This window comes from Pseudomyrmex gracilis, unplaced genomic scaffold, assembly GCF_002006095.1.
Source record: "Pseudomyrmex gracilis isolate BER0280 unplaced genomic scaffold, ASM200609v1 scaffold_15, whole genome shotgun sequence".
NCBI lineage: Eukaryota > Metazoa > Arthropoda > Insecta > Hymenoptera > Formicidae > Pseudomyrmex > Pseudomyrmex gracilis.
The window spans coordinates 779,392-794,366 of NW_018020599.1; the positions used below are offsets into that span (position 1 = coordinate 779,392).

Here is a 14,975-nt window from a genome sequence, read left to right on the forward strand (position 1 = left end):
TCGAAGTACAGAAAAGGAATAGCCGTCGCCGGCCTTAGGGATTCCTGGGTGCTCTTCTGTTGCTTCCAACGATGCGGAAGAACGTTATAACGAGAGAAGAATTTTGCGCAAGTTCAAAGATCTCGTAGCAAGGAGCGCGATTTACTTGCTTTACGTGACCGAAATACGAAACGCGGTCATACAATCCCTTTTTACAAAATATTGGCGAAATCGCGCACCAGAAAGTTTAATGAGAAAATTGTCTGTAGATGTGTGGTCTCATTATATAAATAAAATGTTCTAACGTAATAGAAGCGGCGCAGACGCGAAAATACAACGCGACACGTAATAATGCAAAATTCAGAATTTCTATTCCTACCCGCTTTGCCTCTTACGTCGACATTCCATAGCGGGACAAAATAAGGGTTATTTCAATTGTGGCGCGCTTAAACCGCCGGCATTTACCGTTAAAATTACACGATACTTACCCGGGGCGCCGAAATTCTGCATTGCGGCGGGCTCCATTATTTCCAGGCGTTGCCGACTATAGGGTGAGAGTGTTAGTACGCGTTCATTGTGAAGTGAACATAATGCCAGCAACTCTTCAAAACCACCTGCGCGCCGACGGTCTGGTAGATTTGCTCAGGTGTGTGTTCGCGTGCATGTGTTCGTTCGCGCCGTGAAAAGAGTCGCGTGCAATTATTTATTTCGACGGTTTTCCTCTTCTCCCGCGACGGGCGCGATTAACGCTTTCTTGTGCGCGCATGTAAGCGTGCACATGCGACATAACGCCTCACACGCTCAAAAAACTTTGCGTAAGATACAAATTTATTTAACCGGTTTTAATCACAAATCGAGAGAATTCGGGAAATTCGATCCAATCAGAATATTTGCGTATGACGCGGAAGTAAATGCAATTTTACGGTTCTCTCTCTTTTCGAGCGTAAACAAATGCGCGATTAAACGATATTAAATTAAATGCTCGTTTGAATGTGCGGTAACTTTGATATATAACTGCGATTTGTATATATCACAGTGCGATCGCGCAATAATAAATACGCGCATTACGCACTTAATGAAAATTATGGCCGTGCTATCATGTTAGTTCCGGCTGAAGTTTGTTCGACCCATTCTTGCCGTGCCCGCGAGAGGAAGGGCGATCTGTAAATTTGCCGTAGCCCGGTCGACGAGACCGCAATTTTGGTCCGACGACCATAATTAAACGCGGGAAAACTGGATAATTGATTAGGTATAGAGGTAGTCGGGAATCGCCAATATTGGCAGCGGTCGGATGCCAGCACATAAATCAAGCGCATATGGGTATATTGTATATAAACATACACTTTATTATGATAATTTATAATTGCTGTGTATTCACAATGAGTATGAGTAATAACGTATTGTAATTAGATATACAAACTGGTCTATCGCGCGAGCAGTAACCTAGACTAATCAAATTGCGGCTAATTATACACGGCCCACGTACAATTCCCGGCACCGAACTTCCGTAACAATACCGCAAATTTTCCAATTTTGTATCTGTTTTAATCGCTTTTTGCCTTCGTTTTTGCTATTGAACGGATCGATGTCGAACGCTAAGCTCTCATTAAAATGCTTTTACCCGGTGGTTCCGTTCGTATAAATAACGGTATTAATCAGAGGTCGGATCGGCCAAACGTCCTGATAAGAAAAAAAAAAGAAAGGCTACCGTACGCGATAAAAAATAAGACATATATTTTGTAATTTAATCTTCTCTCTATTTGCTATGTGTGAAGATCATCATTTATACGTAAGAAGTACGGGGGCTCTCAATTCCTGCAGCTACGAAATCAAATTTCGAGATAATAAAACACGTAATTTCGAGAGACCATTTTTCATTTTCGCGTTCGATCATTTACGTAATATCACAAAATTGTCCTCACTAATATAGCAGAATAGACGTTTATCTGTCACGGATAATATAAGTTTTATATATAGCGGCTATATATATATATATATGCTACATCTCAATGAATTTCATAATAAAATGTGAGTGGCGCTAAATGCTTTAGTTTCCGTTAAAACTGGGAAAACGTCTAAGGCTTAAATGTACGAAAAATAGAATACTCCGCTTCACCCTCGATATATCAGTATTAAACATATTATTAACTTCCTCCAATAGTAATCTTCCAAGTATTTTGTCTCTTATCTTAGCTAATGAGCAACTCTCCTATGACTTCCTATTTTATTAGTTTCATCCGTACAGTATTTGTTGAGGAAGAGCTCCCTCATCTCTTGGCTGACAATGATATTGCGCGAATTTTATGCAACTCTGATTGACGCTGGCCGATGGAACAAATAATTTTCTTGTGCAAACTTTATTAATTAAATAATTTCGATTTAATTGTATTAAATGTACAATAAAACGGAACTTATATATGTATATATATATATATATGTATATATATAGCTTGTATAAGTCGTGTGATTATAAAACCATATTATGCATGGTCGATGTAACTAATGTAATTACAGGAAAATGGAACTTGCGACTATTTTATTCAACGATTATCGCGGTGAAAACAATTGGAATAAAAATATTTGAACTACGCGGACATCGGAAAATAAAGAAAAAGGGATATATGTAGTAAACCGAAAATGTAACTTCATACATATGCATTGCCATTTCCATATATACCATTATAGTTCAGATCTCGTGCATGTTTCTCTCTCGTTGCACTTTTCTCACCATTCGCAATGTTTTGCAAAGTGCCACAGGCTGTTGCAAACGGATGGCCAATATTTATATACTTGAGTTTGTTATAACGATTATTACGTGACAATAATTTATATTAGAGAAGTTTATTAAGCATCCGTCGAAACTTTCGATGTAACATTTCTTTTCTTTTGTATACAGTATGTACATTGGTCTTCTATTAAGTTTTGGCAAATTAGTGTTGCAAGTATTCGTAAAGCGACGCGCAATCAAATTCGTTTACCTTGTGATAATCAAAAGGTAGTTGCATATTGATTCATTTAATAATTATCCATGTGTTCAGTTTAATAATATATCTTATCGTCAGAAATTATATATTAAATACTTCATGTTTATTTTAATTTATCATTAATTTTATCATTAATACGCGCTTTTATAATTTTAATATTAACGTGTCATTGCACAACAGAAATATTTGCAATGAAATAAATTAATTCTGTGTTGTATTTGTTTTTAATACATTAATTGTATAAAACCGGAAATGCATAATGTAATTTACTTGCTTTTATATTAGATTTGTAAAATATTGAGAAGAAATATTCGCGGTCTTCTTTACGATACACTTGCAATAGAACATCGCCATACCAAGCTCATCGAAGAATGTATTACTCTGAAATTGTTTACAGAAGTTTGTTTTTTTGTTTTCATACAAAAGCCATACCAAACGCCGCACATTAGCGGTATTACATTCATTATCCTAGTATTGGCACCGTGTATTTACGTGCGTAAAATTGCGTGTCCACGAGAGAGGCACACAAAGAACGATCCGAGAAAGAGTCTTTATGTACACAGTTTACATTGTGCTACTATCATCGTCATGAGAAAAATTAAGTTCGGCATCGCACAATTTTGTCTTTTTCGCGCGTATAACGGCTTTTATCGTCAGCGTAAGCGATAGAAAAAAAAAAAGAAAAAAAAAGAGACTGCTTGTACCTCCGACCTACATTTTGACATTTCAATTTCTCAATCAATTATTATGTAAAAGTAAGCGAGTCTAATGATTGCCAGTTTCCCTTAATGTATATCTCAATGAATATGCGTATGTTTAATAATGAAGATTATGAATGTTCTTAAGCAATGTTTGTTTCTCTTAATGAGGAGATCTTAGTATTTTTTAATATAACAATATTCACACTCAATATTATTACTTTAAATATTTTTTTTCTAACGGCTATAGTTCTACTTTAAATTGTCCACCGAGAGTTTTCTTTGTCAAAATATTTTTCACGAATGTTGTGCTCTCGATTTTTATTTTGATATTTGTTTGGTGAAAAGAGACTGTTGTGTGTGTATTCTTTTTTGTATTACGTTACAATGACATTTTTTTATCGCTTCATCGAAACAAACACCATAAAAACGTTGAAAGCACACACGAGAGACAGCGAATATTTATATAACACGTCGTACTATACATGTAACTCTATTACCAATTACAATTATCACGTTTCGAAAGTGTAAATAGACACACGCTTGACTGTACGCACATCGCTTTATGTCATATTTTAATTATGAGTTCAAATCTACACGCGACGCGACGCGCGCGCGCCCGCGACAAATTTCGCGCAGCCATTCGTCGCGTGGTTAACCGCTCGAATCTCTCCCTTGGTCCTCTCTCGTTGGGTATCCTTATGACGAATTTAAAAGTGGCAAAATAATTTTCAAGGAATTTAATTCTAGCATTCGATTCTCATCATCGCGCGCATTGTCATCCGTCCTGTCGTATATATGATTTATTGGCGTGCTTGAATTCCACTCGAATTATTTGCGGAACGATCGTCTATTTCCTCACGGCGTTAGTTTTTGAGAGATCATTACGCACGATATATCGCCGTCCGATCGACAGGATAATATTAATCAAGATGTCACAAAGAGCGCGAAGACACACACATATTGTATAAACGACATCAATAATACATGCGTACCTTCCTCCAATTCGATATCGGGAATATTCCGCGACAGGGTCGAGCTTGCGATCTTCGACAACACACACGGCATACGAAAAATATTTCAGGCATTCCACTATAATAGGACTCTCTTCTTCGTCGCTGACGGTCGTCGGACGAGAGCAGGTGGTCGAAGCATCCTCCCACTTCACTTCATCTTCTGTCGCCCGTTTTCAGCTGGCGAACGAGCAGATAAACCCGTTCCCCGAATCGCGCGGACTAAAGCGTCTCCAGAAAATTTTGCACGAGCAGGGTCGGCGCGGTCACGCGCGCCTTTCCTTTTCTCGGCTGCCTGCAAGTGCGCACGTTGCAACGCGGCGCCCGTTGCAGCTGTTCCGACTTGTTGCTGTCTTGTTCGAGCTGCACCGACACGCTGGCCACGCGCGGTCTCGAACATCCGTTTTCCTGTAACAGACAATCGTCGATGCTCGAACGGAATTTGCGATTCGCTGTACATTACCACGCAGTGTAAGTGCAATGCGATTCGTGTGACGTACACATTCGATATGAAGCACTTTGTGACGTATGAAATGAATGAATCGCTACAATACGATATGCGATAACAGTTGGTATAAATAGCGAGATATAATCGCGCACAAATTAAATAATGAGCAAGGGATGATCAAGTACGGTTGTTAATTAAGTACCATCGCTTTTGAATAGCAATGACAGTGTTAATGGCGAATATCAGTTTGAAAGCGGAAGTCTCTCCGGCCGGGCTAAATGCTATTTCAGAATTATGAAACTTTGACGAACTTTACTTACTGTGCATGTCATGTTTTCCATGCTCGACTCTACTTTCGAGAGCGTATATGTATATACAGGAATGTCGGTTATAATACGCTTTTAGTTCTGCGTTTTATACGCGAATTTTATTCGACCGACGAAAAAAAGAGAAATAAATAAAATATGTGTGCGTGCTCCAACAACTGAAACACTCGAACGCAGGTCAAACTTACCAGCGTATTTAAAAAAAAAAAAAAAAAGCAAAGGAAATTACAGTTATCCTCTTGCGTGACTTCACAAGAATATCCGACGAAGCGATGTTTCCCAACGAGGGGAAACAGCTTTACGATTATTATCGTCGCGCACGTGAAAATTATTAAAAGCGACTTAATCCGAATAAAACGACGGGAGGACAATGCGCGCGTGTCCAAGCGAGCAAGTTTTTTACGACTTAAATCTTTAATGAGTGGAACATAAGTCGAGGGCCAACTTACTGTAGAAACGAGACCGGAATGAGAAATAAGAGAGACTGAAGAAAAGAGACCGAACAAAAACTATATCTATTTAATTAGAATTTATGGCGATACGACGTGACCTAGGAATCTTAATCAGTATCCCAAGGAGGTTGAAGAAACACACAGCGACGCAGCGAACACCAGAATCGCATATCATATCGTGGCGGTAATAACTTTTAGACGATTATCCCGTCTCGATAAGCAGACAGAAGTTATTTGCAGGGAGATAGCAGATGGCAGTTGGAAAAATGGCGAACTAAATCCGCGAAACCTTATCGCTGTACACGCAACGATCTCCGATGTGAGATTATACGATTTTACGATCGAAACTATAATATACTAACCGATAGACAAAGATTTCGCTGATGTTGATGAGCCTTTTGACGAGACTCGCTTTGCAGCTCCCACGCACGAATGTACAAATCCCCGCGATAGATAAAGCCTCCGCGTTTCGCTCGTAACATTAAATGCCATCTGAAACAAAGAGATAAATAGAGCTTCGTATTGTTTGCGCGCGTCACATTATTCATTTCCTATTCGCTTGTTTTATGTTCGTTACAATTATATTGTACGAAAAAAAATTAAAGCAAGCTTTTGAATGCGTTTATAATGCGAAGCACGCAACATTTCTTTCAACAAGTCTGTTTTATAGTCTTGTTTTATATGAATCATGAGAACGATCGATAATTGACGCAAGAAGTGAATTCACTTAGAACTTCAGCACGTGCTGACAACGACAAGCCGCATCAGTCGACCTCGCTCGCACCTTCAATAAAATAAACTCGTAGCTCGACGTACCCGTTTTTACGCGTCACTTGCACCTAAGTCCGTTTTCCTGATCTCTCTGGCTATGCTCGAGCATCGTGTTTACGAGCCGTAAAAGAGTAGTATACGGGATGTTGATAAACAAGAATGATACAATGATAAGCGTTCTCTTACAGTCTCTTATATGCTGTCCACACAACTTGGTACGGTATAGAAATCGATGACAATGTAAACAACTGTAACACCATTTTTGTGTCTTTTATCAATTTCAGAGTTTGTTTTGTCAACAAATCTTTTTTGTTGATGAAACGAAAACTTCAGAGAAGACTCAACAAATTTTTCTTGCTGACCATATAATAATAAATCTTTTTCTTTTGTGTGGTAGTTATATACTTGCTGCGCTCTAAAACTGTCTGATGGATTGTCATTTACTTAACGCAAAAATATACAGCTCGAACTTCGTACATTCACATCGGCGCTTTCGTGATTATAATCCGATAATCGAATATCTCCCGTTCTGTAGGCAGCATGAATCTTGCGGCGTCAAAGTGAACGCTCTCCGCATTGTCCCGGGCCGCACATTCAGTCAGTCGAATAATCCTGATCGTTATCAGGGCCGTAACATTTACGCGAACGCAGTTAGAGCAGATTCAGAGGCATTGACAATACCGGGCGTTTTCCTACCGGTTAATCGAACGCGCGCCTATGTATATCGAATAGCTTCACCCCTCATCCACTATCAATGCCGATATCGATCCGCCGCCGCCGCCGCCGCCGCCGCCGCTGCCGTGCCGACAACGACGACAACGTTGACGTTCGTTTGGTCCGACTGTAATCGCGATGTGACTTAGCAATCTCACGTGTCTCCGAGCACATCGGGTCAGTTTATAATCGATCGATACATTCCGTTCGAGAGACAGTAACATGTAACAGTCGCAAAATGTCCAATTCGGTGTAAAAATAATCCTGGAATTAAAGCGATAAATGAAAAAACATCAAAACTTCGAGAAATCCACGCGCGGCGATATCACTGCTGACTTTTGAGCATCGAGTACAATCGGAACAATTTTATTAAATTTTAACTTTTTCGTGTTATATAATGTATGGAAAAGTCCGGCTGGTATGCGCAATACTATATGTATTATATAAAGATTATCCTCTTCGCCGCAGCCTCGAAATGTGCGAACCGCTAAATAAAATGCCGCTTATATAAAGCTTTATTCCAAAGGATTTAAAGATTAAAATTCTGATAGAATTAAAGTTTTGCGGCGAGCATTGTTAAAGCCGACCACGAGGCTTGTACCTCCAGCGGACATTCGCGTGAAATAAACTGCAGCTCGACTGCAATGTGTGCGGTTGTAACGAAGTGGTAACGCGCGGCTACCGCTGGTCATATCGGTCGTTCGGTGGTTCACCGATAGACCGAATGAAACACGGCGCCCCATGAATTATAAAATCGCTATTTACAGCGGAAGATAGAGAACCGTGTCGCGGAGCGCTCGGGAGTCGAAACGCCGGTGTGTAAATATCGCATCCTGGAAAACGATAGCGACAAACGCGTTGATGCAAAATTATTGCGACGCGCGCTCGTTTCTTTCCCGAGATGCATTCGCGCTGTTGTTGCGCGAGATCGCGACACTAGGTCGTGTGTCGCGATCGCGACGATGCATCATGGCGGCGGTCCGCGAGCGATCGCCGTCCGGGCGGAACTGCAGGCGACACAGACCGTCGCTTTCATCCCGACGCTTATCGTGCGAGTGTTAAATTTCACAGAAAAAAAAAAAAAAAAAAAAAAACAAATATTTGCACGCGTACGCGCGCACGTTTTGCGCATCTCGCCCGGTCAAATCTGCGAAAATACAGGTAGCGTCGGTAAATTCACGATTTATCAGCTCGTCGAGCGCTTAACGCAATGGCGACGACGTTATCGCGCCCGTGGCATTATCCCCTTGTGCAGTGGCTTTTCTCTGAATTTATATGTCCGATAGTGGGTAAAAAGAGTGCGAGGCGAGAGGGCAGTGTTTGACGCTTTTCCGCCGTAACCGTGTCAGCCATTCGATCGAGACTTTCTCGCCGACCTGTATTCCAGATGTGATTTTAGACGATCAATTCGCGCGCGCTTCCGAACAAATATCGGTTTTATTTCAACAAAAATTGCAATTATATATGATAACTTCAATATGCACGTGAAAATGGAAGTTTTACAATTCTTCAGCGCTGATTCTGTGTGATGTACGAAGTGAATATTTATCTTATACTACACGCCCATTTAAAAGTTATTCAGTGTAGTTTAATGATCGGCAAACAAACGAATTTAACACAGTATTTGAAAATTATTTTCCGCCGATTGTATGTATACGTGTATGTGTGTGTGAAGGGGGTGTATATATACTTTCGAGGATAGCGTTGCGCGTGACTCTGCATTTTGCAGTAATTTAGTCAATGTTTCGGAAATTGAACATTTCGCGCAATTCTTTAAATGAAATGGAAACGCATTGGATGGAAAATCAAGCGATTTCATATGTGATGATCAAACGGTTTTAGTACACTTACAAAGAAAACATTTCTAGAACACAATAATATTAGCGAGTATATGTTTTTGATTAATGTGTTATATATGTTTGCATATATATGTATATATATGTACACATGTATTTAGATATAACAGATATGAGTTTAATTAAATTTGCCGCTAGTAATTCGACTATATAAAAAGCTATTGATTGCACTTAAACAATTAATAAATAAACAAGGCTTTTAATATGTGTGAAGATACACACACAAAATATGTTGATTAGTCTCTGATATTATAACTAAAACGAAATTTTGCATATAAATGTTTACTTTGTTAACGAATTCACGCGACGCACAAAATTATGAATATATTATCTGCTAAAATAATTAAATATACTTGTGTCAACTTTAACTTTTGTATCCGCCGCAAAAAAATTTTATGATAGATACGATAAATACGAGAAACGTAACAAAAAAAAACGATTATGCTCGCGTCTATTTCTTATTTTTTTTTTTTTTTTTTTTACAATGTTCATTTCGAGCTCGAACATTCTATAGAATATAGTTCTATTGTTAGCGACAATGTAGTGGAAAGACCTTCGTCAATGGCTGAGAAAATTGCATCTGAGGTCTTATGTGGGCGGAAAGAAACTATGGTGTGTCTCGATAACGTACCGAACGTGGTAGAGCATATTTCATGAAGCATGATAAAGTGTTTTCTTTTCATTCTTACTGCTGTCACGCATAAACAACAATAATAATTTTTATTATATATTTTTCTATATATTATATAAAAAGAAACACGTGTATATTTATAATCACGTTTTAATGTTCAGTTTTATATTAAGTTTATTTTCATTCTTCGTAAGTTCACTAGGAAATTATGTTTATTATATTTTTGTCGTATCGCACGCGGCGCGCGATAACAAGACACGACACTTTCCATTGTTTCTGGCACTCCGCTTCCGAGAGAAAGCAACCGTTTCGAAATGGTATCGTAATATGTCACACGTTAGTCGATCGGTTCTCTCGACACAGTGTCAATATCGTATTGTACACGTCTATAAAAGCGGACGTGGACGAGGTACTCGATATCGAACTACGTGCCGATCGCAACACTTAATTACTTCGGATCGGTAACGGCGTGTCCCGGAGCGAGGAGCACACAAATGAAACCGTGACCCAATCAACGAAAACCGCGGGCAATTTATGAGAAATTAATCCTATCATTTCTCGTGAACCGAAGAGGAAACTGGAAATATCGGAAGCGCGTCTCGGCTTGGTTTTAAATAAATGAAACGTGAAGCACCACCTTCTCGCGTTATAGAAAGTTTGCGCGAGACACTTTCCGTCGTATTGACAACGGAGCGCGACTCAAAATAATATAATTAAACAAGGTCGGCACTGCCAAACGTCGGATTTCACAATGCCTTTCAAACTTTGTCTCTCTCGCACGTTTATTGACGCACAAGAATAAACTCTGAAATGTGTGTGTGTATGTGTGTATGTGTGTGAGTGATAATAATTCTCTTACAAGCGTATGATTTGTGTCGTCGGCGTTGAATAGACTGTTGTGTCACAGACGCGGGTTCCACGCTTTTCTCGGTCGAATAATTCATGTCGCGAAATAGTAAGCAAGTTGCAAATGCATAACGCGCACATAAAATTCAATGAATTGATCAAGGTGACGTGATAAAACGTTATAAATTTATAATAGCTGTGTGTGTGAGAATAGGCGCTCATTTCTGTACAAACCTAAAGAAACTTCAAATCTATCTAGAAAGCGACATTCCGAGCATTCTAAAGCTCGAAAAACATATTGTCAAGATATCGACTGAATATTAGATAAAAAAATCTTGTGATCAATCACGCAATTTAGAGTAAATCTAAGCGACACTTGTTATTTACATTCAGTTGCTTATAAAATAACAGTTTAGACAACTCAAGAGGCTTCTCTTTTTTTTTCTCTCTTCGGTAACACCGCTGTGATTTTGCGTCCTTTACCTCGGCAATCCGGACTGTAGGGAGATTTATATTTGCATTTAAAATCCGGACCGCGTTGCGCCACATCTGTCAAACGATGCATATTGAAATTTCGCATGTGGTAGCAACATAGAGAGAGAGAGAGAGAGAAAACGAGAAGGAGAACGAGAGAATGCACTCGCCGTTCGACCGCCTGTCCGCCGGCGCCTCTCCGAGCGTTGTTTCTCCAAAATTTAACCCCCTTTCGCCCCGTTGCTCCTACATCCCCCGGGCCACGCCTACGTGTCTATCCCTTGCTCTGCAAAACTCGTATACGCTCGGACGACGATTCGCGGCCGTCGACTGGCAAGCCTGTCAGGAGAGACAGGGAAAGAGAGAGAGAGAGAGAGAGAGAGAGAGAGAGAGAGATGCCGGCTGCAAAAACAACGCGAATCGTCGCCGGCAAATTTACCGTGCGTGTTTTATAGGTGCTATTTGCACACACAGCGGGACGCGGGAGGATTACAGTGCGAGGGAGGAAAAAATGGGTGGCGAAGCGGTGTGGCGGCCGATGCGAAAACACGAAAACCCGCCGCTTGCGCGCCCGTTATCGTATAATCTACCTGTGCACGTACAGACGCGGCACGTACATAAAACGGCGGGATGGAGAACCCGGCGCTGAGACTGAACGATCGCATCAACTCGCGAGACATTACCAAATTTGTTTCCCTTCTCCCGTTTGTTTTATTATTTTGTTTGTATTCTTCGCGTTTCCGTGTGAAATGCGAAAATCGGTTGGAATTTTTAATCAACCCTCGCGGAAAAGGAAGATCGAATCCGGGTAGCTCGGGCGCGAAAAAAAAATTGAATTCGTCGGCTGATTGCGAATCGACGTGTGCGCTAACGTGCCGAGTTACTTGCCGCGCGAATAAGCCCGCCGCTCGATTCGCGCAACGCTGTAAAGCCCATCTGAAATTGAAAGGATTTCCGCGCGACTAAGCCACGCTTCGTCGCATGCACGGAATTCGCAATACGCGGGAAGAGCCTGTGTGTTTATACACGATCTCTCCGTGTCGGTGCCGGGGAAATTACGAATTTGGACATTACGTCGCGCATCTGAAACCGTCGTGATGTTTCCCGGAATGTAGATTTCATGCTATCTCGAGTGTAATCTTATGGAACACTTGGCGTATCTCCGGCGTTTATTCTAACGCTTTCGCACGAACGATTAAGCGATATTCTCCGCCGTAACTCCGTTAGAATATACTCTGTATTGTTCTTGAGAGATTTCGCGGTGCGTTGTTGTTGTAATAATATTTTTTAAATGTACATACAACGACACTCAAGAAAAAGTCGTAAACGCTCTCACCTGATGATAAACTGATGCACCCTGGACGATTGTCCTCGCAACCTCAGGATCCTGAGCGCGCCGATAAGCGACGGTTTGTGCGACGGGAAAATTTCCATAGCGTTGAAGTAATACCGGAGCGAGGGTAGCCATTTGCCTGGAAGAAACGAGGCAAGTTTGCCGCAAGTGCAAATTTCGACTATGCGAATTGCGAGTGGCTTTGGATTGAGAATTTACTCCACTTTCGTCGACGTTATATGTCGCAACTCCTATCAGAGGGAGTTTAAAGGTTCTTCTCGCCGCTTGCCGCAACTCCGAGCTTATTTCGTTTAGTAACTCACCGTTCTTGTACAACCAGTACGCGTACTCGGCAAGAGCGTCCGGATTTCGCGGTTGTAGGTGTATCACATGCCTCAGGAGCTCGCCTGTTGCGGGACCAGTGGCGATCCTCGCCAGAACTCGAAATGCAGGCGCGTACGCCGGATCCAGCAACACGCATCTCCGCAACATTTCGATGCACTGCTCGGTTCGGTTTGTTCTCCTGGAAAAACAGAATTTCCCCGGGAATGTAACTGGAAGCGCGTTTGACGCAAGTTTAACAGTAGATTAATTTGTTTATGTTTCATCAGTTTAGTTTCTTCTGCGGAAAATATAACAAAGTAAAAGTTAATATTATCGCAAAATTTCGTGCAACATTTTCTCAACAACAGCGCAAACTTTTGTAACGTCTTTATAAATAAATAAAACTATATGCTGTCGCTTGTTAGAAGGCTTTTGTGAGATGTAATCAACGGGTAAAGCAACATAATTGGAGAAGATCGCCATTTATTATTCCTAACCAGTAACGAGCAACTCGATTGTAATTAGCGTCAATTATAAATTCAATGCATACCGTTCAAGCAATATTATTTAATCATTTATTGCGTATATATATACACACACACACACACGCGCGCGCGCGCGCGCACGTACAAAATATACGCCATTGCATCTCGTTGAAATAACAAATAATTTGTTTCTTGTTTGGTTTGCTCTATTGTGTAAATAATTGCAATGAAAATGCTACATATTCAGAAGTAGATCGATAGGCTGGCAAAGGCCCGACGTTGAAGAGAGCGACGGACAAGTTACCGCGTGAATTCGACGTTCCTGTACAAATTGAACGGCAATTTCGTGAACGCGTCCGGCTGAATTATAGTCGTTGCGCTTTCATGTAATCGACTTTACGCCCGACAAAAGACCCGGTAATTGTCAGAGAATTGCGACGCCAATAATGCCGATTGACAATGCAGTTTTTACTGTTTACGTTCATAGCTTGGCGTATGTTTTTTTTTTTTTTTTACCAACATCTCGCTTTATCGACAGTATCACGTAATCACGAAAGAAAGAAACAAATAAAAGTAACGAATAAAAAAAACATTTGTTTACAGCCACATATTTACTTTTATGCGGAGAATTAGAGAAAAAAGAAAATGACTAGGTAATCTAGAACAGCAACTTTTCAAAACTGATAAAAAAAAGTGGTAAACATCAGTATTGAATAATTTGAGGAAAGCAATTTTCATATAGCCTATCGTGCAAAAAAAAAGATATAAAACAATCCTTTAAAAAAATAAAATTTCATACATATCTCTCTGTATTTTCTTCTGAAGATAACATTAGTAACATGTTCATCATAATGGTAATGTGAGCGCTTCTATAAATCAAAGAAGACGGAAACAAGAATATATGTATATACATCATGGTCTGCGAGCAAATTGTAGTCATTCTATTTCAAAGAGAGTTGCCTTATTAAAGCGCACATCATATATTTGCACGAGTTTCTCATGCAACATGCACATAATATATAATTTGTTTATTACACAACATTTGAAACATTTATACAACACATTAATATAAAATAAATTATATTCTACTATGCAATTTCTATTATGCATCTTTATGTGAAATAAATGTCATATAATTATAATAATTATGATAAGAAAACAATAGTACATTATTTTTCATGTAACACTATTATTGTACGCGCGACAAATCCGAATCTCATATTATTCTAATTGTTACGTGAACATTTTATCGAATCTGAGCAGAGGCTTAAACAAAACTGTTCAGAAAAAAGAGACAAAAGAATAAATAAACGTTTGTTTTTTATTGTAGCAATTTACGCACGATGAGCGGAAAATTGTTACATTTACGCATCGGCTGAATATGCATGTCCCGCTTCTACCCTTAATTAAACTTTAATTTATCAAGTAGGAAGGCGTTAATTAAACTTTAATTTTAACCATGCCCACCGGAATTACAGCCCACACTAAATTTACCGTCGGAAACGCGACTCGCGCGCGTCGGATCGATAACTCGCTGATGAAATGGCGAACTACGAGATGGAAAGATACACTTTTATCGCGTGTCAAAACGAGCAACACGGCTTCTAATAATTAATTGATATAATGCAATTCGCCAAGCCG

General features: G+C 40.0%; 1 protein-coding gene across 1 annotated transcript in view; it reads right to left on the minus strand.

Moving 5' to 3' along the window:
* Positions 1–1,357: 1,357 nt before the first annotated feature.
* The window catches only part of LOC109863975 (transmembrane and TPR repeat-containing protein 1-like), a 126,572-nt gene continuing 112,954 nt past the window's right edge, over positions 1,358–14,975 (minus strand). Inside the window, exons 12-15 of the mRNA XM_020444707.1 lie at positions 12,849–13,048; positions 12,529–12,664; positions 6,263–6,392; positions 1,358–5,082 (exon numbers count right to left, since the gene is read on the minus strand). Of these exons, the coding sequence (XP_020300296.1) occupies positions 4,897–5,082; positions 6,263–6,392; positions 12,529–12,664; positions 12,849–13,048 (652 nt within the window). The 3' untranslated portion in view covers positions 1,358–4,896. The remainder of the gene's footprint in view (positions 5,083–6,262; positions 6,393–12,528; positions 12,665–12,848; positions 13,049–14,975) is intronic.